Source organism: Tyto alba, unplaced genomic scaffold (assembly GCF_018691265.1).
Source record: "Tyto alba isolate M040663 unplaced genomic scaffold, T.alba_DEE_v4.0 Super-Scaffold_18, whole genome shotgun sequence".
Classification (NCBI taxonomy): domain Eukaryota; kingdom Metazoa; phylum Chordata; class Aves; order Strigiformes; family Tytonidae; genus Tyto; species Tyto alba.
The window spans coordinates 7774988-7799960 of record NW_024881280.1 but is presented as its reverse complement, the minus strand read 5'-3'; the positions used below and the strand labels follow the sequence as shown (position 1 = coordinate 7799960).

Sequence of the window (24973 nt, the reverse complement as noted above, 5' to 3'; positions counted from 1 at the left end):
CTCTTTGTCTGCAGGAGATGCCATGTCTTCCTCCTTTACACTTCCCTCTGTCCATTTTCAGTGTGGAGGTCAACAGCATTAGCTAAAGTCTGGAGAAAGGAGTCCTGTGCTCTTCATATTTTTCTGATATAGGCACGTCTTAATATGAATTAAGTCTTTTTCCCTTCCATTCACTTACAGTCAACATATTGGCTGTCAGAGGAGGAAATGGAAGCTAAAATAGACTGGAGCATGAGTCCCTGGATCCCAGGGCTACACCATGTTTGTAGAAAGTACCACCTTACAAATTCATGTCTGGTAGGGCATAAAATATCAGCCTTCTAAGAGTTAACAGCTCATGTGGACAGGGTGATGCTCAGCCTGTCTTGCAGCTTGTCTGCTGCTGAGCACAGAGGAGACAGAAACTTTCTTCTAGTGCGTGAGGGTTTGAGACTGTTTGGAGAAGTAGGAAAGATTGTTTGTTTGGAAACGATGCATTGCCTTAGGATACTCAGTTGGGATGCTTCAAAAAAATCCATGCAGACACACAGACCAACCCTCTGTTTCAGAGAGTGATTTACATTCCTTCACTCTGGCAAATATAACCAGACTTCTTGTACGTCTCTAAGTATCTGAAACTGTTGTGACCTCTGGGATTCATAATTCAGTGCAGGCCTTGGGAGACCAAGCGTCTTTTCTGGCCATGCATTGTCTTTTTCATTTGGTTTTCTTTCTTGTGTTTGATCCAGTTCATTTGTTTTGGGTTAATTTCATTTTTCGCTGGCTTGACCGCTTCATCAATTGAAGTTCTCTATCTCAGTATGAACAGAGTGCGTCAGTACAAAGCTCCCTTTTACTTCCATCCATAAATGTGCTTTCAGCCAGACCTGAGGGGAATATTCTCAGGAGTAAAATCTCAGCAAGGTCTCCATGCTTCAATTAGTTATTTGGCCTTTCTGACACAGCTAACAAGGGTGTTAATTATCGCTATTTAGAGCAGTGGCTTTGTGGCAGAGATAATTGTCCAGCTGGAATTGAGTGAGTCTCTCTTGAATAGAGCATCAAACAGCTGTTAGATTCTCACAACTGGAACAAATTGAAATACTTGTAATGTTTTTCAACTGATGAAAAATGTTGAGTATTAAATTAATTGTGGGCTCATAAAACGGAAGGAAGTCTCTCCTTTTTCTTATAGAGATTTTTCCAGTCGAAGATCTGCATAAAAATGGGTAATTTAATTATCGAAAGAGGATGCTTGCAGATTATAAGACAAGGATTCAGTTATTACTTTTTCCTGTTGCAAGGCAGCTTTGGTTGTGTGGTGTCCTCAATGCATTCAGATGCTCTGGATCAGCAATTGCTTTGAAGTCCCTCCTCTCTGAGAAAGGGCTGATTTTTAAAGGCCCATTTCACTGGTCAGAAATGTAGCATTTTACTCTGTGTTTTTCAAAAATATTTGTCCAAAGATTTGCAGCTTGTGTCAAGGGTATGCTGCTGTTTCTTAACTGTGTATGCTAGTGAGACATGTAATTTTATTTAGTACTTTATTCTCTAAGCAAGGTCTGAGGTGCCCAGAGTTGGTTGCTGAAAGGGGAGCAATCTGTTAGGCTGGTTTACTTACAATGATGCCATTCAATACCAAAGATAGCAATGTTTGCTATCATTTTCCTTTACCACTCCGCTCATTTGCCTGTCCAGATTTGTCCTCTGTCCCTTTGACCAGCAGAGCATCGACACTTGCTATCTGTTCTCCCACTCCATGCTTTTCCTTAAGTCTCTTGTAGTCACAGCCAGTGCAGTTTGCTGGCCAAGGAGCTTGTCCTGCAGGGGAGCCTGCATGGGATAACATGAAGAGTTTGTGCTCATGTGAAGACCCACTGATTTCAGCACAGATACAAGTAGCTAACCCAAGAGGTGGGCCCAAAAGAGTAATACAAAATTATGATTGTTTAAAACACTTCTTCTGCCCGAGGTATTATTTATTTATTTTAACCAAATGGTTGTACTTGGCTCATTCATGTGATCTATAAATTTTCCATTTCTCTTTTCTACCACCCTTCCATCTCTCTCATCCATCCTACAAACTTTTACAGGAAGACAACCAAATCATTTTGGTGGGAAGCGCCAGTACCCACGGGAGATTAGTAGCCTGGATGAGCATCTTCTGAACCCCCTGGAAGAGCCCTCCCTCCCAGGTACATGATCAAGTACTGCAAACCTGTCTCTCGGCTATAAAGGGTGGCTCACTTCCCATCTCCCCTGAGTGATCTGTCTGCCCCACAGCAACAGGGCAACTAAATAGAGTCCATCCCAAAGATGTGGAGACCATCTCATGTAGTCTCTGTTTGGCTATGGGGCAGCAGTTTGCTGGAGGCCCTCGCCAGTCCTTAAATAGCAGGATCTTTTTAAAGAAAAGCAGAATCTTTAGGTAAAGAAGCTTTAAGTAAAAGCAGAAGTTGCATGACTCAAATTCAGGGTTTAGAAAGGCCAGCACAGGAATGAAAGGTGTAGACCCGTACAGAAATCTAGGAATAAAAAGAGATTTGCTGGGACTTGGTGAGCAGCAAAGCTGAACCTAATGGATGAAGAATAGGGGTGTAAGGATGAAGATCCAGGGAGAGGAAGTAAATGAGGATCTGGAAATCCACTGAGGAGAAAAACTAGATGAAAAACTAGGAGAACAGGGCACACTGGGGACCAGTTTACTGCTAGCTGTGGGGACTGCCACTCTGGAGGAGAGAGAACCGTGTGGGTGAGAAGACCTGTCTGAAGGAGGGCCTGAGGATGGGAAGCTGTGCTTGAGGTTGTTTTTCTGCCAACAAATACTTGTGTGTGACTTCACCACTTCCTGAAGACTCTGTGCACCTGAAGTGTGACAGTCTGTACTGCTGTCAGTCCTTGTTAGCACAGGGGGCAGAGATTTCTGTAATGTAGCCCACAGTCTTACCCCAGTGACGCATCTGCGCATTCGCAGGATGACATCTGTTGGGGATAGTTTTGCTTGCCTTTTCCTTTAAACAAGATTAGAATTTTTTCTTTTAAAGGTTTGTGATTTTTACTGCTATCTTAATAATTCAGCTCTTAAACAGTTCTACTTCTGACTTTGGCCCTTGTGCTTGCACTGCGTCATACAGTTTTTAGATACATTATTGAATAGTTTTATTCTTAGGACCCATCTCACTGACTAGACAAGATCGGTATGTTTGGGTCTTGGATGAGGGTTATGAAATGGAAGAGATGGTTATCTGCTGCACTGTTGTAGAAACAAAAGAATAATGCTTAATTAGAGCCAGGAAAAAGCCTACTTGGAGGAGAAGAGCCCCTACTGAAAGTAGCAAGAGGCTGTCCGCCCGACTCTTGCTGCTACCACAGGGTTCTTGTGCAAGCCTGAGACAAGTCACTTAAAACTTTCAGCACGTTTCACAGATGGTCACTAGCTGTCATGACAAATGTTTTCCACCTTTGTTTCTGTGTATATGCTTCAATTCTCATCTAGAAAGTTGAATAATATCTCCTTGCTTCTCCTGGCACTGAGATCAGAAATTTCATAATGTCTGTGAGACACTTGGATAAAGCCCTTCTCAGCAGTCCTGTCCCCCACCCTTCCAGCCTCCAGTTGATGGGGTTTATCTGCAGTCCATGATTTATTAAATAGTGTGCAGGAAAGAAGGTGAGAGGGGAAACAAGCAGTGACTATATACAGTGTACTATGACTAGAATAATGTTGGGATAATAGAAGTACTCTGTGATCATATAATTAAGGGTTATATCTTAGTGGATTATATTGCAAGGGAGCTGCATTAAAGTTGAACAGATAAATTTAACTTTAGCACATACTGGCTTTCAAGTCTTCAACAGTGTAAATGCAAGTTTAAGCATTTTTTGGTATGATTATAATAATAAGCCTGTGATCAAAGAGACATATTGAGTTTTAAAGCCCTGTAGACGGCATATACTACTGCAACGTGGTCTTTCTCATGATCATCTGTTTTTCATACAAAAATAATTCATTTTCTCTGTGAATAATAGTAATAATATGAATTTTGTTATTGAAGGATCACTAAGGAAAGATATCAACAGGAACGGTTGTTTCAGTGACACTTGCCTTTTGATTATACGGTTCTGTGAGTTGTTGCACGTGTCTGAGAAATAAAGGGAAGCTCACATCTGCTCCACCTCTTGCTGCTTTGGTCGCAGGGGACACATCGGTTGTTTTCTGGTGGTTCACAACATGTGGTGCCAGTGGTCCTCACGGGCCAACTCAGGCTCAGTGTGACAGTGCCTACAAGAACAGCAACGTGTCGGTGACTGTGGAGAAAGAGGGCAGGCTCCGGGGAGTGCAAGTCTGGAGGGTGCCAGCCACAAACCGATACAGGTGAGTATCAGTGTGTGCTGGAGAAGCAGCCACGATTAACTACTTTTTGTTTGTGGAGTTTCAGCAGACCTACCCATGGGACCATCCGTACTGAGTGAGTGGAGGGGACAGTGAAGTAAGAGAGGAACAGGAGCTCTAGCTGTAAGGATCTGTGTCCGAGCATGGAAGGGTGGGGTGGTGACTTAGATCGGAACAGGAGTGTGGGCATGCAGTCAAGTGGAAGTGCTGCCATCATTTCAGTCCCAAAGCCTTGGTCTTCTAGATTTGGATATACCAGCTCATGCTATTTGCTCCTGAAGTCTGTGTCTCCAGTGCTCTGGTGTAGAGTGGGTCTATCCACTCGAGCAGCCTAGCTACACGAGTCTAGGACAAAGAATAGCCATGAGATGCTGCAGCAGGGGAGCCTGCTCTGAAGCAATGCCTGTTTGGAAGTGCAGGCTGGGGAGAGCTTGCAGATGGAGTTGCTTTGGAGATGAGAAGTGTGAGATTTGTCTCTAACTACTCACTTTTTCTTCCAGGATTTCTGCCTATGGAGCAGCCGGGGGGAAGGGAGCCAAAAACCACAATAAGAGGTCCCACGGGATCTTCATCTCAGCCACCTTCCAGCTGGAGAAAGATGAGCTGCTGTACATCTTAGTGGGGCAGCAGGGGGAGGATGCCTGCCCCGGGGTGAGGGCTGCACAAGCACACGTGGGCAGGGACTTTGCAGATACGATTCAGTGGGTGGCTTGGGGTTTGGTGATGAAAGATAGAAAACCCAGAATCCAGCAATGAAATCCAGTCAGGAGACTGGGAAGAACCAATAAACCAAGTTAGAAAGAATCTTAAAACAAATATAAAGAACTCTGAAAAGAAAAACAATCCCAGAATGGACAAACAAATATGAAGCCCACAGGAACTTTGTTTTAAGCTCCTGGTGTTTGAAATAAGTTCTTCATCAGCTTTCTTCTGCTTATTTTAAGCAGGGAGCTAGTAGGCGAGAGTTGTGCGCTCTCTCTCTTATTTTTTCACAGCCTAGGTTTCTTTCTGTCTGCCAGGATTTCAGATAATTTACTATTATTTATGGAAGCATCCAGCAGCGTTGTGGCTGCACTGTGTTAGATAGTCTCTAAGCTTAGAGACTAAGGTCTGAATCCAAAGCTTATCAAAACCACTGGGAATCTTCCCACTAACTGCAGTGGCCCCTGGATTAGGCATTTGTAATGACAAAAACCCCACTCATGAAAAACAGAAATTGATGACGTGAATGCTTATATGTGTGTCCTCTAATGCTAGACCAAATCATTTGAAAGTCTCTTTATCACTTAGGCTCAAAAGTTGCCTCTTTTCAGCATGAATTCTTTGGTATTGTGTCTTTCCAGAAATATGAGCTGTCAACCCCTGTCCAGGAATAAAGCTGTTTTCTCTTTTTCCCACAGATAAGACTGCTGAGTTTTGGCATGCATACACTATTCTCGTAGGCATTCAAGGTTAACCTTTACCTTGCCCAGAGCATATGGTGCCTTACCCAGATACTGCAACAGATTCTAAAACCAGCCTCTCTTCACTTTAGATAGCACAAGAATTTTATTATCTACATAAAACACGAAATTTGTGTATCTGCAGTTCCCTTTCCATTGCGCTTTCTAGGCTTAGGTTATAATCTGCAAAGTTGTCTATTATTCCCTTGCATTCATGGCTTGTTCTCCAAATTGTAAAGTGTAGCCCAGCACTAACTTAGCTCCCTTTGGCAGACACTATTGGAAAAAGTTTCCATTAATTTTTCCCATTTCCAAAGCCCAACTTACTTTGGCTTTGGAAATCCTGGTGAATCTATATGTTGGGAAACTAAAGTTTGTTTTCTTTTCTCTGAAGAAGTTCTGCAGCTTCAAACCTTTGTTCTCTCATCTTAGATTTACCCCAGTTGCTTTTCCCTGGTCCTCATCCACCTTGTCATCTTTTGTCCTTTTCTTTGAATGAAAGGAACTAGCACCACGCTTCTGGCCTGAATATGTGACATGACCCACACAAATAGGGATTTCATCTGCACTGAGACAACATAGCAGTTTCTGAAATCATTCAGACTTCATAATCTGAGTGAAACTGGGCAGGTTTACAAAGTCACTGAAACTCGTGGAACTCAGTGTCAGAAAAAAAAAAAAAAAAATCTAAGGTGGACAAGCAATCTTTGCTTTTTCAGCCTTTTCAGTGTTCTCTAGTATTTAGCAGGAATAGGAAGCTGGGAATTCAGAATCCTCTTCCAAGATGTGCCAGTAGGTCACTCTTAACTATGTGCAGGTCATCCCTGTCTGCTTTATGCGTTTGTGAGCTTGAGAAATACCTAATAAATACAGCAGTAAGGAAGTTCTGAGAATGAATCTGTAATTCGATACATTTTAATGGTATTGGGTATAAGAGGTTCTAAATATGCAAAATATTAATTACCTGATATCAATAATGAGTTATTGCTCTATTGCTTTGTTTTTTCTGTGAGTATTTGTATTTTCACTTGCACGTGTAATATGAGTTTGTAAATCAGGTAACGGACACCTCAGCTGTTGGTCCTTGTAGAATAGTTCACTTTCCACAAAGATAACACTGATTTATACATCACGAACAATACAGTATTGTTATACTGACATACACAGACAACTCTTGAGTTGGACTTTGCTGATATATGAATGCATCTTTTGTCTCCTTTCAGGGCAATCCTGAAACCCAGAAGATCTGCTTAGGGGAGTCATCTCTCATTGAGGAAGATTACAAAAAAAAAAAGGACCTGAAGGACTGGGCTGGAGGAGGTGGGGGTGGAGGAGGAGCAACCTACATCTTTAGAGTAAGTATTTCCTCTTTGCATCCTGCCTGAGCAGAGTCCAGCAGAGCAGCTAGCTTTCACTGTCAGTCATGGCATATGATACTCAGTTCTTAAAAAAAGGTGATGAAAATGAAGTCTCCCTCTCCTCTCTTGCCCCCTCTCCTTCTGTCTCTCTTTGTCTTTTTAATTTAAATTCTTTATCTGTTCTCATATCCTTGATCATACCTGTCACTGTCACTAAGTTAGCTGAACTGGTTCCTCAGTTCTTGACAGCTCAGGTCTGGAAATCATGCCAGGATCCCACTTTAATATGGGCAATCCTAAATAAAAAAGAAAAAAAATCCCCAAACCCTGGTGTTGTTAAACGTTTACTTTTGTACCCAGGAACACGATGTAAAACATTTTTGTAATGAACTTAGGAAGCAGTCAGTAGCATTGCACTGGCCCTGGGCCACTCTTCTTTGGGATGCTTTCAGGCTTTTTGATGAGTTTATGTAAGTTCACATATCCAAGGGATCTGAAGTTTTTCTGATGTTTGATGGGGGGTTTTCCAGCAGAAGGATGGGATTTTCGAACCTTTGCTCATCGCAGCAGGAGGAGGAGGAAAAGCCTACCTGAAGGCTCAGGACAGCTCCCTGGATGACGTACCCCTGGAGCAATTTGAGAACAGCACTGCAGCACCTGGAGTCAGTGGGAGGACTGGGGCAGCAGGTGAGACACTAAAAACCACACAAGGTCTGAATCACATGGCTGAATACACACACTGTCCTGTAGGCATGCAATAAGGGCTTCTTTTTGATCTGTTGGAATTTTTCTGTGGCAGAAGTTGTTAGAAATATGCTGGTAGTCTATAATGGATATCTTCTTATCTGCTGTGTCACCAGGTAAAAGCGAATGCATAGGACAGATGGTGAGTGCTCCAGTAGAGCACTGTTCCATAGGAGCACTCCTCTCTTCTGTGAAATAGCTCAATGAAAAGGGTGTTTGGGGGGTGGACCCCGCTCCTCCACACTATAACAACAGCCTTTGAAGAGCAGACTTTTTCACTGTTACTCCCCTGAAGCCCTAATAACAATTACACTGTGGAAATTACACCAGAAATGGAAGCTTCTTTATGATCTTGTAACAGCTGTGCCTAGAATCCATTCCTGAGACAAAAAAATCCAGTGGTTTTCCATCTCCCGCTGTAATAGCCTTACAGAGGGGCCACTAAAGGGAGATGAGGAAATCCGGTTTATTTTTATTTCCCCAGGGAATTCGGCATCTCACATGGCTGAAAGCCCTAGCCAGTTGTCCCAAAGGGGAGTGGTGAGCTCCTTATTTCCATAATGCCACTAGAATTTGGTCCTAAGGTGCTGGTTATGCAGCACATACCACAAGCTGTGCATTAGATTTCCACTTTGTAATTATTGATGGCAACAAAGAGCTTGTCTGTCTGTTCTCTTAACCTTAGAGAAAGAGTTAACTTGAATGCAGGCACTTAAGAAATGAATAAGGGTCAGTCTCTGTCTCTCTACAGTATCTCTCCTACTTCCTTTTGCTTGTGCTTCCCTCACCTGTTCTTGTTTTGTTTTCTCACTCTCTGACTGAAGGTGGAGGTGGTGGGTGGCAAGATGAGAGTCTGCTTCCTCAGGCTGGGAAGTCCCTTCTGGAAGGTGGAGAAGGGGGCCAAGCTTGTCCCCAGGCACTAGCCAAGCTCCAGTGGGCCACCTCTGGTGGCTTTGGTGGAGGAGGAGGAGCTTGTACTTCTGGTGGAGGAGGCGGAGGCTACAGAGGTAAGTGCTGGAGGAGTAGTCATGATGTCTAATTCTGTACCCCTCAGAGCACCTGCAGTTAAGGACTGGGGCTCTCAGTGCAGAGGTACACCAGTGCAGAAGATGATTCACAGATACTTCAAGCTGAACAGTATGAAACCTGCCCTATTCTCCACCATCTCTCTTTAATTGGGGAAATCAAGGTCATAGAAGTGTTCCTACGTGATTTAGTATTTGAAAGGTGTGCTGAATCACCCTTTCATTCATTCCCAAGTTGCCCAGGGGAAATGTTCCATCTCTTTTTTTCAGTTTAAAGCAAATATATTTTTACCTTTCTGAACTGAGAAACCTACATTGAAATAAGTCGCTTCACTAGCCTTGCTACTGGCTGGGTCAAGTGAGCGTCAAGGACATTATACATATTAATATCACTGGAAGGTTGCAGAGTGACCCCAGGTGATAAGAGCCAGGAAGGAGTGCGATACTTCAAGGGCATCACATTTTTTGCAGCGTGCAGCACTGATCAGCTAGCCATTCTCTTCTTTCCCAAGGGGGGCACGCCTCTGATAGTGATGATATCACAGCTGGTGGGCAGGATGGCATCTCTTTTGTGAACCCCATTGGAGAGATCTTCTTGCATCCCCTGGCAGGTACAACATACTTCTTATTCCTCTTAGTTCTCTTCTTCCTCCTTCCTCTCTGTTTTCTCTTTCCTTCTCCCCCTCTTCCTGTCTGCTTCTCATGCATTTCAGTCAGTCACTATTTCACTACTAAGTTCAGATCTTTAGCTGTGGTCATTTCTTTAAATATTTCCATAGTGCTCTGGGACCTTTTTCCTCTCGGTCTCTAAGCCAGCAGGAACACCAGTCATCAGGTTCGACTGCACATCCTCAGTCCCAGACACTTACAGGTCAATTCACCTCAAGACCTCTCTGTTTGCTCGAGGGACACTATACCTTCTTCCTTCCTGGGCCCCATCAGGTTTCTGACGTGACCACACTTTGTTGGACAATCTGCTCTCCTGCAGAGGAGAGAAGTTGCAGGTGCCTGCTGGGTTTGGGTTGTTTTGTTCCTTACCAGAACAAGATGGGAAAAAACAAACTAAGCCCACCTGTTGTGTCTGATTCCTTGTTCAGCCATGGAGAGTCACGGCGAGGTGGAGGTTCAGATCTATCTTAACTGCAGCCACTGCCACTCGGACAACTGTAAGCGGGACCCTGACACCAACCTGCCAGTCTGCCAATGTGAGGTGGGGGCTGTGCTAGCCAACGACAACGTCACCTGCACTGGTAAGGTGTGAAGTTTTAGCCTCGCTGGATAACGCCTGTGTGCTTTTTGTATCACCTCTCCTCCTGGCTTCTTTGATTGTCAGTTCCCCAAGTTACAGCTAGTGGCTCCAGTGAACACAGTGTTATGAGAAATGTCAGTCAAACATATGGCTGAAAATTCCTGATGTCCTTTCCTTACACGCTGAGCTGCATCTCTGTCACCATCTCCAACATTCAGGTTTGGATTAGGTAGAAGGTAAAGTATCTGTAAAGGGACACAGTGTAAATTTCCTGAATGGGCAGAGTGTATCAGATATTTAAGTGTAAATGCCTCTCTGGTATAACATACCACCTACCGCTGAGTTATTTAAGCCACAAATTACTTCCTTCCACAGCAGTTTCCTACTGTGCCTGTTCAGCTGATGCCTGGTATTCACTGTTACTGCCTGACACAGTCTTTTGGAACTCCGAAGCATCGAGACTGTAGAGAGATTCAACTTGTGAGCAGTGATGCTACCCATTTATAAAAAAATGAAGAATGGATAAGAAATCTGTGTTTTATCAGTTTTCTATCTTCACAATGTTTTAAATATTATTTAAGTATTTTCTTCAACCTCCAGGGCTGTAGAGGGATTTGTTGTAATTTTTGTAAGATGGTCTGGCCATGATCTCTGTATTTTTTCTGAAATAAGAGCAACCTTCAGAGCGATTAATGCACCTCCATTTTTCTTTTTCCAGTGCCCCAGGGTCCTATCCCAGAGGGACACCTGCCTCTCCCGCTCCTCCTAGCTGTGGTGGCTGTGATTGTGGTGCTTGGAATGATCCTCACTTGTGGCAGCCTATCTATCAGTAAGAAACATTTACTCCTTATCACCCTTTGACTTGGCTTTTCCCAGTTAAATTAGACAAAAGGAGATCACCCAACCACATGCCAGTACTTGTAAGACTTGTAGCTAGAGTGTTGTGGTCTCCCACGTGGAGCAGAGGCACAGGGAGAAAGAAGTGATAGAAAACATCACCACCCCACAGTTAGGCACAAGATTAGTCCCAAAGGGTAAGGACTGCTCTGTCCTGGTATTTGCTCCAGAGAAAAGAGCTTGGAAAGCCCTCTTAGCAGGCGTTTCTCCAGGAGCCACTGCTATATAGGCTGAAGTCACAGTCTGTAATTAAGCATATAATTCATTCAGGGAGATGATATGCTTTTTGGGACTCGATGCCTTGTGGAGCACCCTTTCCTCAGACAATATACAAAGAAGTAGAGGAAACCTAAGTTTCTCCCAGGCGATTAGGGCCCTGCAGGAGTAAGCCTGCATATCCAGTATTAAATCACTACAGAGCGTGGAGAAGAGCATGATAGTGGCAAGATAAAGATGCTTCTTAAACATTTATAATTACGGAGTTGGTTTCTTCTGTTCTCTGTGTCCAGCATTACCTTTTCTCTCCAGGTGTTGATCTTGTTTGTACGTTTTTATTTCCCTCCCCACTCACAGTTTATCACCTTAAGAAGCAGCAGCTGGAAGGGGCCAGAGCACGACTGCAGAGCCCAGAATATAAACTGAGCAAAATCCGCACCTCAGCCATCATGACAGATTACAACCCCAACTACTGCTTTGCAGGGAAGGCAGCCACTCTGAGCGAGCTGAAGGAGATCCCACGGAAGAACATCTCTCTGCTTCGGTAAGGCTTGCTGCAGGGCTCGCTCTGCCACAGGAGAGGAAAGGCAGCCTGAAGCAAAGGCAGAGGTAGGGCTCACATGCTTGTGCTTTACTTGTCAAGTATCCAGGACAAGAAAACAAGGGCCACATGGCTGACTAACTGGAAAGCACCAGCACCTAGTCCCAGCCAGCCAAAATACGATAGATGTGACACTATGTTCCCTAAGATATTTTGATTCCGTAAAGTCCTCAAGCAGAAGTATAAGTTCATGGGTCTCCTGTTCTGTGTTCCCACACAGAGCACAGGGGATTTCACCGCTGTGTTTTTGTATGATGTCCTGGATTACACTTGCCACCTGGCCGCAACTCCCTTGTGAATCTATAGCAGTATTTCTTTTCCAGCATTTCCTGTCACAATGAAATACATGCTAGGTTGCTCGTCGGCTCCATACTATCCAGATGATATTGATCAAAGTTATGTACACTTTAGAAGAAAAAACTTCATCATTCTTACGTGCTGTCTTCTGAAGACATCAGCTTGCAGCTACCTTATTCTGTTGTTCTCCAGTTCGTTCTTGCCTTCCAGTTGTCATACCTGGTGATCGGGCCCTAGGATTGAGCAGGCTGCTTTATTTGTTCAGAACCATTAAGGACACAACCTCTCTGCTTTAGTGGCAGTGACAGAAAATACTGAGTTCTTTTCAGAAGCTTTGAGATGAAAACAAAACTCTGTTGTTGATTCCATCTCTTACAGTGGGTTCTAATCCTGTTCTTGGATGGGGTGAGGAGAATAGCTCAGCCAACACTGGATCCAGGGGCACAGTAACATCTGTTCTCTCTTTTTTTCTTCCAGGGCACTAGGACATGGTGCGTTTGGTGAGGTTTATGAGGGAACAGTGGTAGGCATTGCAGGGGATCCCAACCCTCTACAAGTCGCTATCAAGGTCAGTACCCACAGCTTTCTTATACAACAATAATTACCTTATTACTATTCCAGTTGATGATTCACATTCGTCACATGTAGAATGACATATGCACGTGTGTGATGCAGTTTTCCGCACATTGATGCATCTAGGAATTGTAAACTTTGATTTTTGTATGGCACCAGCAGTAGGATGAAAGTAAAGGATCTCTCTTGTTTCCTGCATGCCTAATGGCTGTGAGCTGTGGTCTAACTAGGAAGAGAATCTAAGAAGGGCAATCTGTTTTGTAAGCTCCATCCCTGCTGCTCAGGTGAGATAGAAGCAGTGCCCTCAGATGGGAAATTGTGTGAATTAGTCACCTGGAGACTGCATAATACAGTTAGGTAAAATAGAACAACGGATTCTCTATCAACATAAATAAATATAGCTCCCTTGAAATCAACAGAGAACCATCAGTTCACCCAAACAGAGAATCTGCCACAGTGGCTTTTCTGCCATGGTGATTTATAGATCTGAGTAGCCAAGAAAAAAAAAGAAGCTTAAGAGGAAAAAAATAGCAACAAACAAATGTTTTGGGGACATTGTGGAGTAGAAGGGGATTTCTAAATCTTGTATAAAGAAAAGAAAGCAAATCACTCACATGTTACATGCTCATTCTTTTATGTTTTGTTTTGTTTTGTTTTTCCTTTTTCCTTTGGTGGTCACCTAAATGTTCTCAATTCTTTGGTGGGATAGTCCTCACTGTCTTTACCTCTCAACAGACCCTGCCAGAAGTCTGCTCTGAGCAGGATGAGATGGATTTCCTGATGGAAGCATTGATTATCAGGTATAGTTTAAGGTTTTTATACTAATAGTGGGCAGGGGGAAAAGGAGTAATGCAGGTAATAAGAACCATTTATCCACTTGTTTGGGTTCAGAAAAGAAATTTAGCCTTCTTTTTCACCAGATGGCATTTTAGTAGCATATGAGTTATTGGATTCAGCTACTTGTTTATCTCAAACAAGTTAACTGAGGTTCTTTTGTTGCACATCTCTTGCGGTTTAATGCCAATAGGCAACTCAGCCCCACACAACAGTGAGATGGAGAAGAGAATCAGAAGGGCAAGGAAACTCACGGGTTGAGATAGAAACAGCATAATAGGTAAAGCAAAAGCTGAATACACAAGCAAAACAACGTAAAGAATTCATTCACTGCTTCCCACGGGCAGGCAGGTGCTCAGCCATCCCCAGGCAAGCAGGGCTCCATCATGCGTAACGGTGACTTGGGAAGACAAATGCTGAACTCTGAATGACCCCTTCCTTCTTCTTCCCCCAGCTTTTCTTGCTGAGCATGACATCATACGGTGTGGGACGTCCCTCGGGTCAGGTGGGGTCAGCTGTCCTGGCTGTGTCGCCTCCCCACTTCTTGTGCACCCCCAGCCACTCGTTGGTGAGGTGAAGTGAAAAGGCTTAACCATGTGTGAGCACTGCTCAGCAATAGCTAAAATACCAATGTGTTATCAACACTGTTTTGATCACAAATCCAAAATATTGCACCATATGAGCTACTGTGAAGAAAATTAACTCTATCCCACCCAAAAACCGTACAATATCTCAACAAAAATTTCTGCTTGTTGGTACTGCTGGTCACGTTTAGAGAAGCAAAAAGGCACAACGTTTTTCTACAAACATGTGCTGCGTTTGAAATGTTTTCCTTTTCAATGAATCCCATTGCCTTTTTACTAAATATAAATCAAGTCCTGAAGTCCTTGTTAAAACAAATTTTCAATGATGAAATGGAAAGCAATAGAAAAGCTAAAGATTAGAGCCACCTGTGCAGTGACTCAGATGTTCAGCCTCTGCAAGACCAGCACCAAAGTGGTACAACACAGGCTGTGCCAGGGAGGTACGTTTTTAAGCTTGGATGCTAGGGCTTAGACTGTACTGTCTCTTGCAAAGAAAAGTAAGAGTTTTTATAAGAGCAAGTTTAGCAGCTAAAGAAAGAGAAAGTATGAAAAGCTTTTCCCATTGTGGCTTTCAGTCAGTAGCTAAGTGTTCATGTAGCCTTTTTGCTTTTCCATAAGTGCACACTCTTTGCAGTGAAGGTCCTGGACTTTTACCCTCTCTTTGCACAAAAATAGCTGAGAAACTCTAAAACCTCTGTAGGGATAAGGTAGTAGAATATGGTTCTGTGAGTGTAGCTTGCACAGATGGAACACAGCCCTTTTCTCACTGTGGCCATTTCTCTTAGATCTGTTCTGGCTTTTGATGTCTTTGTAAGCTTGACAGAACGTTTATAAGGTCTGATCCGCACAACCTTCTGACAGTGAACTATGAGATCTATAAAATCTGCCTGGAAAAAGGTAGCAGACAGCCATTCCTATTGCCATGTGTACTTTAAGTACTCCAGTCTTGGAATTTACTTTATTAACCCAAATCCCTAACCTTAAAACAACAGTATAGTCAAGGGTGACTTTAAAATAATAGTATAGTCAGGGATGACTGTAAGTGATCAGAATTCATGCATTTTTAATTTGTGCCACGTGAAGTTCCTCTTCTCACTGTCTGGCCCAACTCATACCTAGATGCTGTTTTTCTGCTATTAAAGCATGAATCTCATGACATAAAGCCACTTCCTAAAGTCTGGAAGAATTTTGGCAGCTGAACAGGAGGTAACACTGATGTATGAGGTTTTTTAAAGGGCAATTTCATTCGATTACAGAGTGCTTTGATTCACTTGGTAGTATATGACTCTTCCCCAACTTCCTTTCAGTTTTTAGTTCTGTATTATCCAGGTAATCACTACCCAAAGGAAGATGCTGCTTTCTAATGACTGAATCTTACTGAGCTTCTTGACAATCTCAGCTTTCCTTTGTAAGAGGCAGAAAGCCATCAGATAAGCAGCTGCTGCAGTATCCGAGTCCCTCTTTGGCAGACTAGATACTGAACTGAGTCCACCAAACTACACCGCAGTATATTTAAAATAACCAATGCTGAATTAAAACCCCCACCGGTCAGGATTTTGTTTCACAAATGCCAATAATATTTGAAGTGCTTCGCTTTCTTTTCCCTTTCGCGCCACCTCCATCTTGCAGCCAGTGTGTCCATTAAATTCTCTCTCTTCACTGAGAGGAGGCTCTGCTTTCCTTTCAGCTTTTCATACCTCCTGTTGAAAGTTTTTCATGGACGAAGCCAGGCATAACCCTCATCTTGGAGCAGTCATAATCAGAGGGGTTTTTCGATATGGGTGAAGTAGGAATTTGTTTGGTAACTTGCACTGCATCAGGATTCGCTTCAATCCAGGTTGTCAAAGCTCAGGGCACAGTGACTGAGGAGTGTTGGCCGGGTACTAATGCTGCCTTTCTCTTCTGTGTTGCTGTGATTTTGACTTTCAGTAAGTTCAATCACCAAAACATCGTGCAGTGCATCGGCGTGAGCCTGCAGACGCTGCCTCGCTTCATTCTGCTTGAGCTCATGGCTGGAGGAGATATGAAGAGCTTTCTTCGGCAGAATCGACCCAGGGCGGTGAGATAACTTCCTTGCTAGGCTTGGGTTGATCTTAGTATGACTGTTGTTGTTATTTTTATGAACTGGATTGTGTACGTGCCCCAGCTCCAACAAACTTCTGGATACATATGTCTGTTTGACGCAGGCAGGTATCAGTGAGAGAAAATGAAAGCAGTGCCAGAACTCCAGGCTGTTAGTAACTGAGGAGGAAAGAGTAAAATCCTGTCCTGCCGTTCCAGAGTTCTCTGTCAACTGGACTACAAATTAAGGGGCTTTCTTTCCTCAGTGTCTGTCTTGTTTTCTGTGCAGTGTGATGGTGTGTGAGGAGCTGAAGTTGTAACGCTGATAGGCGGTAATGGAAATTTGTAGCACTAGGTCCTCAGCAGGTGTGCACAGCACCATGTGGAGGTGCACAGATTTATACCAGTTGAGGAGCTGAGCCTGCACGTAGTACTGCGACAGGAATTTAAATGAATGCAAATTAAATTATCAAATCAAATATTTTAATTTTTTTAAAAAAAGCAGCACTTTCTAAAAAGCTGTTATGAGGGGTTTTGCAAATCATCTCTGATTTCTAATACTATATTGATGTCAACCAAGTACAGTGAATATTCAGAATTAATTAGTTTCAGTGTTCTTATAGTGAATAGAGGATTATAGATACGTGTTCTTGCTCCTTAGCAGTGTGATCCTGAGCGCCTCTGTTAAATAAGTATTTATCTCCACTTGAGTGGAGACTTGAAAAAAAAAGAAGAGTTAGGCCTGATTTTACATGATCTCTTGTTGTATTGAGGTGTGGATGCTGGCTGCCGACAGGGGCAGGAGGAGGCTGGCTGGTGCCTTGTGCTCCTACACCACATGGTGCAGCTGCACAGCTTCTCCTCCACACACACGCACGCCCCAAATAGTTATGACAATGCGGCTTCATGTGTGTGTGCTCCTATGCTGGTATTAACACGCTGCGAAAGATCGAGCTTAATCTCTTCCTCATACAGGAGTAAATATACTAATTAAATGTACTTACAGTGGTATAACAGCACCCAGATGGAGGAGTTTGTATATCATTATTTTTGGTATCTATAGTGAAAGTGGTACAATTTCTGCAAGTAGATAAAGTCTGTGGGCTGCAAAGCATAATAAATACTCTGACTTGAATATTATGTATAGTTGTAATGTAAAGAACAATTATTTTTTAGGTATCATGTGAAAATAAACCCGCTGCTATGCTAGGAGGTAGCAAATACAATAGTTGAAGTCCCCTTAGTACTCAAAAAATGTCCCCGTACACCCTTTCTGAAAAGAGGACTGGCCCCATCATTGATGCATTTCACAAGTTTCCCTGGCTGCAGAGAAAATGTGTGTCCATCAGAGTCTTCTGACAGAGGAATCCCTGAGCAGAGATACGGTCTGGAAGTCTGTGGTTCTATTTCTTCTCCTTGCTCTTAATTTCCTTTCCAGAAATGCCTTCTTTATAATGATAATAATTCTCCCTGGCAGATGCCCAAGGGCTTTGTACAATAATTTGCCTAGCCAATTAAAATAGTGCTCAATGACTGTAGTGTATATTATGTGGTTTGAGCATGAGAAATTACAGTGATAACAGCATCCCGAAACAAAAGCAGCCTTAAGAAGAACAATTTATTTGATATCTCTTGGGCTTTTGATCAGCAGTGTAGTAATTTCTCCCCACCCTTCCCGAGAGCAATACAGAAGTTTCTGGAGAAACACCAAGGAAATTTCCCTGTGGGGAAATAAATGATGGGATGAAAATAAGCAGGGTTCCTGGAGAAGGACTTCTTTATTGTTCTTGCCTAGGGAAGTGCAGATGGAGAAGGGCTAGTACCAGTCCCCGAGTCCTGTGGCAAAGCATCCCTCTTTTGCATACTGCTCCTGCGGGTAATCTCTGTCCTTCCACAAGAGCGGACAAGTTGATGAATGCTGACTGCTGATGCAGAGATGTGCACTCGTGTGTCTTTGCTCTCTCTCTCTGAGTTCACGTGCTAATTTCTGTTGATAATTTATTAACTCAGTCTTTAAAAATGGGTCGTTTTTCTTCTCTCCATCTCACCTTTTAAACCTGCTTGTCTTTTGATTTCACAGACTCCAACACCAGCAGGGAATGGTTCTCTCCCACCCCCTTTACTAGGCTGCTCAGGCCAGGCCATAAATCTCTCACCAGCTTGCACTCATGCACTGTGCTCAGAAGTGAAATCTTCTGAAAGTTTTTTGGCTTAAATAAGAGTTTACTCATTTCCTAACTCTTTACTTTGATCTGCTTATGTTCCTCTTTGCTCCTGACTCCTTTAACCCTTCCCCAACCTTGTATGTTCATGTCTCCCTTTTCCTTCTTCTGCCCCTCTCTGATTTCCCCCTGCCTGAACTATATTCTTCTACTCCACTATTCTTTCCTTACCATTTTCTGTGTGTCCCTTTCCAGAATCAGCCGTCCACACTAACAATGCAGGACCTGCTGAACATAGCTAGGGATATTGCCTGCGGCTGTAAATATCTGGAAGAGAACCATTTCATCCACAGGTGAGGAGAAACAGTCCCTTCTGATGTATCTCAAGGCGCGTGAAGCTCAGACGGTTTCTATCTGCGGTGGATTAGACAGAACTAATCTCCAGAGAGGAGACAGAGATTTCCTCTACCAAATAGGCTTGTGCTTAGATGTCCAGGCTGGTCTCGCCGGTCTTTGGTAGGAGTTAGGCTCTGCACTGCTCTTTGCACTGCTGGGGAGAAAGGAATCTTCTGATCCCATTGATGGTTTTCAAGTGTTAATTTTCAGGTGCCTACAATGTCGGAACATTTGAGATTAGCCCTGTAGTCCGCTAGATGGTGGTGTTACTCTGTGTTAGCTTGTAAAACAATAAGGGATCATTTCTCCCTTTTCTCCTCTCCATATCTTAACGTTTTCCCTAACCCATCAACCCAGGTCAGCCCATCCTATTTGAGCCACTGACTGGAGAAGGGTAAGAACAGGGATAACAGGAGGTGAAAACACAACTCTAAGGCTTCCTCCCCAGCTCTGTGGCTGACCTGCTGTGTAGTCTTGGGGAGCCCCTATTTGCCTCTTTTTCCTCTTTTGTAGAGCAAAAAAATGTTGTTATGGCAGGCTTCAAAATAAGAACAAACTATTATAGAAGAGGTAAAGGTTATTATAGGTAGCCTTTTAAAATCCCAGTTGGATATTGGACTCCTTTGCTTCTGACTAAGAGTTGTTCAGCTCGTAATGTTCCCAGGCATGGTGTGTAACTGAATTGCTTCCCAAGTATGAACTCCATGCTGAGTTCGGCGCTTGTGTGTAAAGGAAAGGAGAGGCTTGCACACAAGAGGGTTACACAGGCTCTAACTAAACCAACGTGCAGCCTGGAGTTATGCAAGGAGGCAACTGATTCACCCCCACGCACGCACGAGCACGTGTACGTACGTGTGCCATTGCACAGAGCAAAGAGGCAGAGGCAGGCAGGGGTGGGTAGAGACTGAGGAAACTGGGGGAAACAAGTGGCCAGCAGCAGTCGGAGCAAGAGGCCAGGAGACTGAGATATGGGATACATCGTGGCTTTATGATTAGAGCATCTGAGACAGTTTTCAGCCTCCTTTGTATTGGAACGATAAGTAAGTTTATTTGAAAAAAGGATTCAAGTTTTCTGTCATTAAAAAAGAGCAGTAAGAACGTGCAGCAAGTTTTGGTTCTTGGATCTCTTAATAAACACGTGAGAGGTCAGTATTCTAACTGGAAACTTCAGAGTTAATTGCTACTGCATTAATTTTTTAAAAATCATTACTATAATAGTAATATCAACCTCCACCCACCCTGATCTGTTGAATTTATGATAAGGGCCAATTTTTGCTCGTGCTGCATGAAACCCAGTAGAAACTCAACAGAAATTTTCTCCACCAGTGTTTTACAAAACCAATTTTCATTTCTGCTGTCAGGTAGATGTTCCCTGGTTTTCTTATATGTCAGTGAGCCCAGCAGTCATCACATAAAGCTTCTAACATTTATGTCAACAAAGGGATAGGCTAGCTGTTATTGCTCAAGACCAATCTCCGTTTCAGGAGAGAAATGGAAGGAACGAATGCTTGATTCTTTTAACAGTAGCATATCACTTTTGAAAAAACTCTCTGGGTCAGTTCTTGCACTGTTAGACCTCTAGTATAAGCAGCCTGGGAATGGACTCATTTTGTTTTAGCCAACAATTCCAGCAATCAGTATAGAAGGAATTTCATTCCGGTTCTGTACTAGTATTTGTTAGTGATGTCGGTGTTACTCAGAGCGGGTCGGGAAGGGAAGAAGGTTACCATTACAGATCGCAGGTATCCTAGAGGGAAAAGGTGAGGTGGTGGGGTTGTGGAGATGTCACTAAGGGCAGAGCTTGTTATCTAGGAGTCACAGCTGATGATGGAAGAGAAATCTGAGCTTGACTTCCAAATCCTGAGGGATTTTTCAAGGCTGGCAGTGGGAAGAAACATATGAGTTGTTCAAGGAGCTCATTTTTCTTGGCAGTCAACAGGACCCCCACAGTGCTATGATTTTTAATGAGTTCCTTTTCAGAATGCGTATTTAAAATCCTTCAGTCTTGGCCATGCAGTCATCACTGCCATTTGTCACGAGCTAAACCTGCACCCAGCAAACGGCAGCTCCCATATGTAGCTTTGCTGGGTTCCACAGGAGATATCCAGAAGCAACAAAGCAATAGTTTACCAAATCTGGTCCTACTTTGACTTTTCAGGCAGTTTACTAAGACTACCCAATAGCATCACGTGTGTAACTGATGGAGGCACTGCTGAGATGCCACTCTTTAAAAAAAAAATATAACAAGAAAGCAATCTCTCGTAATATGGTTGAAGCAAAAGAGGTTGGATCTGTCCCTGGTCTGACACTGATCCTGTTTTCTGCCTTAGCGAAGGGAGATGGGAGTGGGGAACACTCAGAAAACACTGGGAACAAAATGTAATGTGAACGCAGTTTAAGAATTGTGGTTAATAAAAATGATAATGTAGCTGGCATTATTTCTTATTTTTAATAAGGCTCTTCTCATTTATGTAAAGATGACTCGACTAAGATTTGCAGGACTGGGTCTAATCTTCTTCTTTATTCCTTTAGCTACTTCAGAGTTTAGAATTAGAATTAATAATTTTGTTTCATTTTTTAAAGAGATATAGCTGCAAGGAATTGCCTTTTGACCTGCACTGGAGCAGGACGAATAGCCAAGATTGGTGACTTTGGGATGGCCAGGGATATTTACAGGTGAGTGAAAGGCCATTTCAGTTCTGTGAAGAACTCGGTAATCTGTATTATTTTGACTGGTTTGAACTCTCTCATAGAATCTGAAGTAGTGGAACCGTCTATTATGTGTCTGAATTTGATTACCAGTTAACTAACTGGAGTCAACAGACTGTAAATTAACACATCTGTGCCTACTAGCAAATATACTTCAACTGTATTTATTCCAGACTGGGCATCAGGGAACACTGCAAACACATGTGGACACTAAAGCAAGCACAGGCAAATTTATGAGCTAGTTGATCATAAATAATCTTAAATTAAAAAATAAAATTAAAAAAACAAAACAACCAACCAAAACAAAACAACAAACAAACCAAACCATAATTCTCAGTTTATGTTAAGATTTGCTGCATCAGTGCACTGTGCAAAGCATTGGCAAATTTGATGTCTTCAGCTGTGCACCTACAACACGCTGTTTCCATCTCAGTTCCAAAGAGGGTATAAAATACAGTTGTATTTTACAATAGCTTCAGTGCACTATTTGTGTTGATGACTTTTTTGTTTTTCTCACTTGGGCCCCATTGCCACATGCAATCCCCAGCTGCTGTTGCTGTGGTGATAAGATCTTTTATATATCTGAGCTCTTTCAGGCTGTGTGACATTCTCTATGCATTTTATCTTTCCCAGAGCAAGTTACTACCGCAAGGGAGGAAGAGCCATGCTTCCTGTCAAGTGGATGCCACCAGAAGCTTTTCTAGAGGGCATTTTCACCTCCAAGACTGATACCTGGTAACAAATGTCTTTTAAGCACTTCTGCTACTCAGCGATAAGGGTCAAGAAGTACAGTGCTCAAGAAAAAAAGTCTGCTCAGCAGGAGCCTTAAAAAAAGTCAGAAAAATATTACAGAATCCCAGAAAAATATTACAAGTCTTCCCTCTGCATTCAGTAGAAGCATGGCTAACAAATTCTGAGCAAGAATTTTAAAATCTAATGTAATGGGAGGTAATTAAAATTCACTATACATAAATGTAGACTGTCATAGAAAGGCAGTTAAGAAGTAAAAAGAGAAAGCTGTTTAGATTCCCAAGAAGTCTCAGGTAAGAATCCAAACAGAAACTATCAGACACTTCCCTCAACCCTCAGTTTCTATCCGTGATGCAGCTTGCTTGTATATGTTGTAAATGACTCTGTACCACCCAGGATAATTTTTTTGGTATAATTTCTTTCTGTTGTATACAACATGACAGCAGATTTCATCAGAAGTCCTTGCTGGTTGCTGAGGAAACAATATTTATATATTGATTCCTCATGTAACTTCATCTTTCTTTAAAACAAGCACCCCCTCAACAGCAGCACGTTCACGCACAGGTGCTGGGGGATGGAAGCTTTCCAGTTGCTTAAGAACGTCTCTCTCCCTGTACAGCAGATTCTTCAATATACTGTAGTGAGACATTCCCTTAAATGCCACACTGACCCAGTTTCCTGAAGTTGTTAGTGGTGCCGGAAGACAAGGGATTGCTTATCAGCGCCTAACTGTGAGCAGCCAGTACTAAATAATTTGAAGGAAAGTGCTACAGTTCCTGTAACAGGCTATTATAAGTAACGTGGGTCTACTGGAAATTTCTTCCACCTTTGCAGCAAACAGGCACTTGTAAATTCTGACCCTGCTGAAGTCCTGGCAGAACCCTCTTGACTCCCCTGGGTCTAAGACATGCGTTATTTTCAGTGGCACTGCCAGACTGACCTGTGGAGGTAAAAAAAGAGCAACTGTATCATGACCAAAAATAAACACTGCTGCCGCCTTTCAGTTTCACTGAATGTCTCTTACTTGATTTTATTCTTGAGCATTCCGTTCCCAAACACCAATTCAGACATCTCGAGTCTTCCCAAGTAAGGTAGAATCTCCATGCCAGATCTAACGGTTCTTTTCAGTTAGACCATACATAGCAAAGGGTGCTCTGGCATTTCCTGCTCTAGAAATAACAGATGCAGCAGAAAAAACAACTTCAGAGTTGCTCGAATTTTTTTAAACCTCTGAAAAGCCAGTTTCGGAGCTTAAGCAATTATTTTGAATGATTTTTTTTTTTTTTTTTTTTTTTTAATATCGAAGTTGACTCATAATCACACAAATTGCACATTACTGTGGCTGGCCTACAGCTTCAAAAGGTTGCCGCTGTGGTGTTACCTACCCAGCTTCGTGTCAGGTTGGTGGAGCACAAATGAAACCTAATTGGTGGTGTTGGCTGGTTTCTGACACAGGTCCTTTGGTGTGCTTCTGTGGGAGATTTTCTCTCTAGGCTACATGCCCTACCCTTGCAAAACCAACCAGGAAGTGCTGGAATTCGTCACTAGTGGAGGAAGAATGGATCCACCAAAAAACTGTCCGGGACCAGTGTAAGTATTTCCTTACTCCCACACGCCACGGGATAGCGGGTACCGAACAGCTTAGACAAAGGCAAGTGGACACCTTTAGTCGGGGGATGGCGACTGCCCCCTGCGTGAGGTGGGTGTTACTGAAGGTCTCTTGAGCCACTGCCTCTTGTGTACAGCTCGGAGCACTGTGGGATTTGCTTTAAGTAGTGCTCCCCTAATGGCTCAGGATCCCAGGATGCAGAAATGACATGTCCACTTTTCCTCTCCCCCTTTGGGCCATGTACCAAGTGCAGTTTCTCTGGAACCAGGATCATTTTGTACTGAAACACATTTTATAGAATTATTTTTCTTGATACTTTTTTTTTTTTTTTTTACACTCGTTTTAAGGTACCGGATCATGACACAGTGCTGGCAGCACAGCCCAGAGTATCGGCCAAACTTCTCCACCATCTTGGAAAGAATCAAGTATTGCACACAGGTACTAGTCTTTGGTATCCAGGTGGAGGATGATCCATGGAATGCCAGCTACCCAAAAGCACTAGCTTTAGTGCTCAAACCAAGCGAAGACTCCTAACAGACTGATCTAATTACTTTCCCAATTGTGGTGGTGCTGTTGACTTAACTGCTCTTTTCATTTGGGTTTTCTGGTATTCATCCTCACTCTTCCATCTTCAGCCCAACCAAAAGGAGATTATACTGTCCCTGTGCAAGTGGGTGATTTCAGATCTCAGCTTGTTCAGTAGCAAAATGTCCTTTATTTTGTGATGGAAGAGATTTAGAATCTCTTTCAAGGTCCACATTCTGACCTTGCCTAAGGTTGCTCGAAAGCCAGAGCTAAATTGATAGGGAGGGGAGGGATGAGATGGCAGGAGGGCGAGTTCATGATCTGGTAGCATTTTACAGCTATAGGCCTGGATCCAACCTCCTGAGGGAGAAATTACATACCAGCGACCCCCAGCTCAGCCACTGATTTCAATAAAGCAGAACCTCTGCTCAAAGGAAGCACGTAAATGAGAGAGCATTTCTGCAGGTCCTAGCAGCATGCGACATCCAGATGGCACGTAGCACCTGATACGATGTGCAGGAATATTGCCCAAGCAAACCTGATGTCAACCTCTGCCAAAAGCTTTTTTG

At 43.1% G+C, this 24973-nt stretch overlaps 1 protein-coding gene across 1 annotated transcript in view; it reads left to right on the top strand.

Annotated features, from left to right (window-relative positions):
• LTK (leukocyte receptor tyrosine kinase) overlaps nt 1-24973 on the top strand; it is a 98754-nt gene that overhangs the window by 70788 nt on the left and 2993 nt on the right. Inside the window, exons 11-28 of the mRNA XM_032990049.2 lie at nt 2073-2174; nt 4177-4354; nt 4873-5023; nt 7038-7169; nt 7703-7859; nt 8741-8923; nt 9454-9552; nt 10039-10191; nt 10909-11019; nt 11661-11847; nt 12679-12769; nt 13510-13574; nt 16122-16251; nt 18671-18768; nt 21395-21487; nt 22154-22255; nt 23726-23860; nt 24227-24317. Coding sequence (XP_032845940.2) covers nt 2073-2174; nt 4177-4354; nt 4873-5023; nt 7038-7169; nt 7703-7859; nt 8741-8923; nt 9454-9552; nt 10039-10191; nt 10909-11019; nt 11661-11847; nt 12679-12769; nt 13510-13574; nt 16122-16251; nt 18671-18768; nt 21395-21487; nt 22154-22255; nt 23726-23860; nt 24227-24317 — 2258 coding nt within the window. The remainder of the gene's footprint in view (nt 1-2072; nt 2175-4176; nt 4355-4872; nt 5024-7037; nt 7170-7702; nt 7860-8740; nt 8924-9453; nt 9553-10038; nt 10192-10908; nt 11020-11660; nt 11848-12678; nt 12770-13509; nt 13575-16121; nt 16252-18670; nt 18769-21394; nt 21488-22153; nt 22256-23725; nt 23861-24226; nt 24318-24973) is intronic.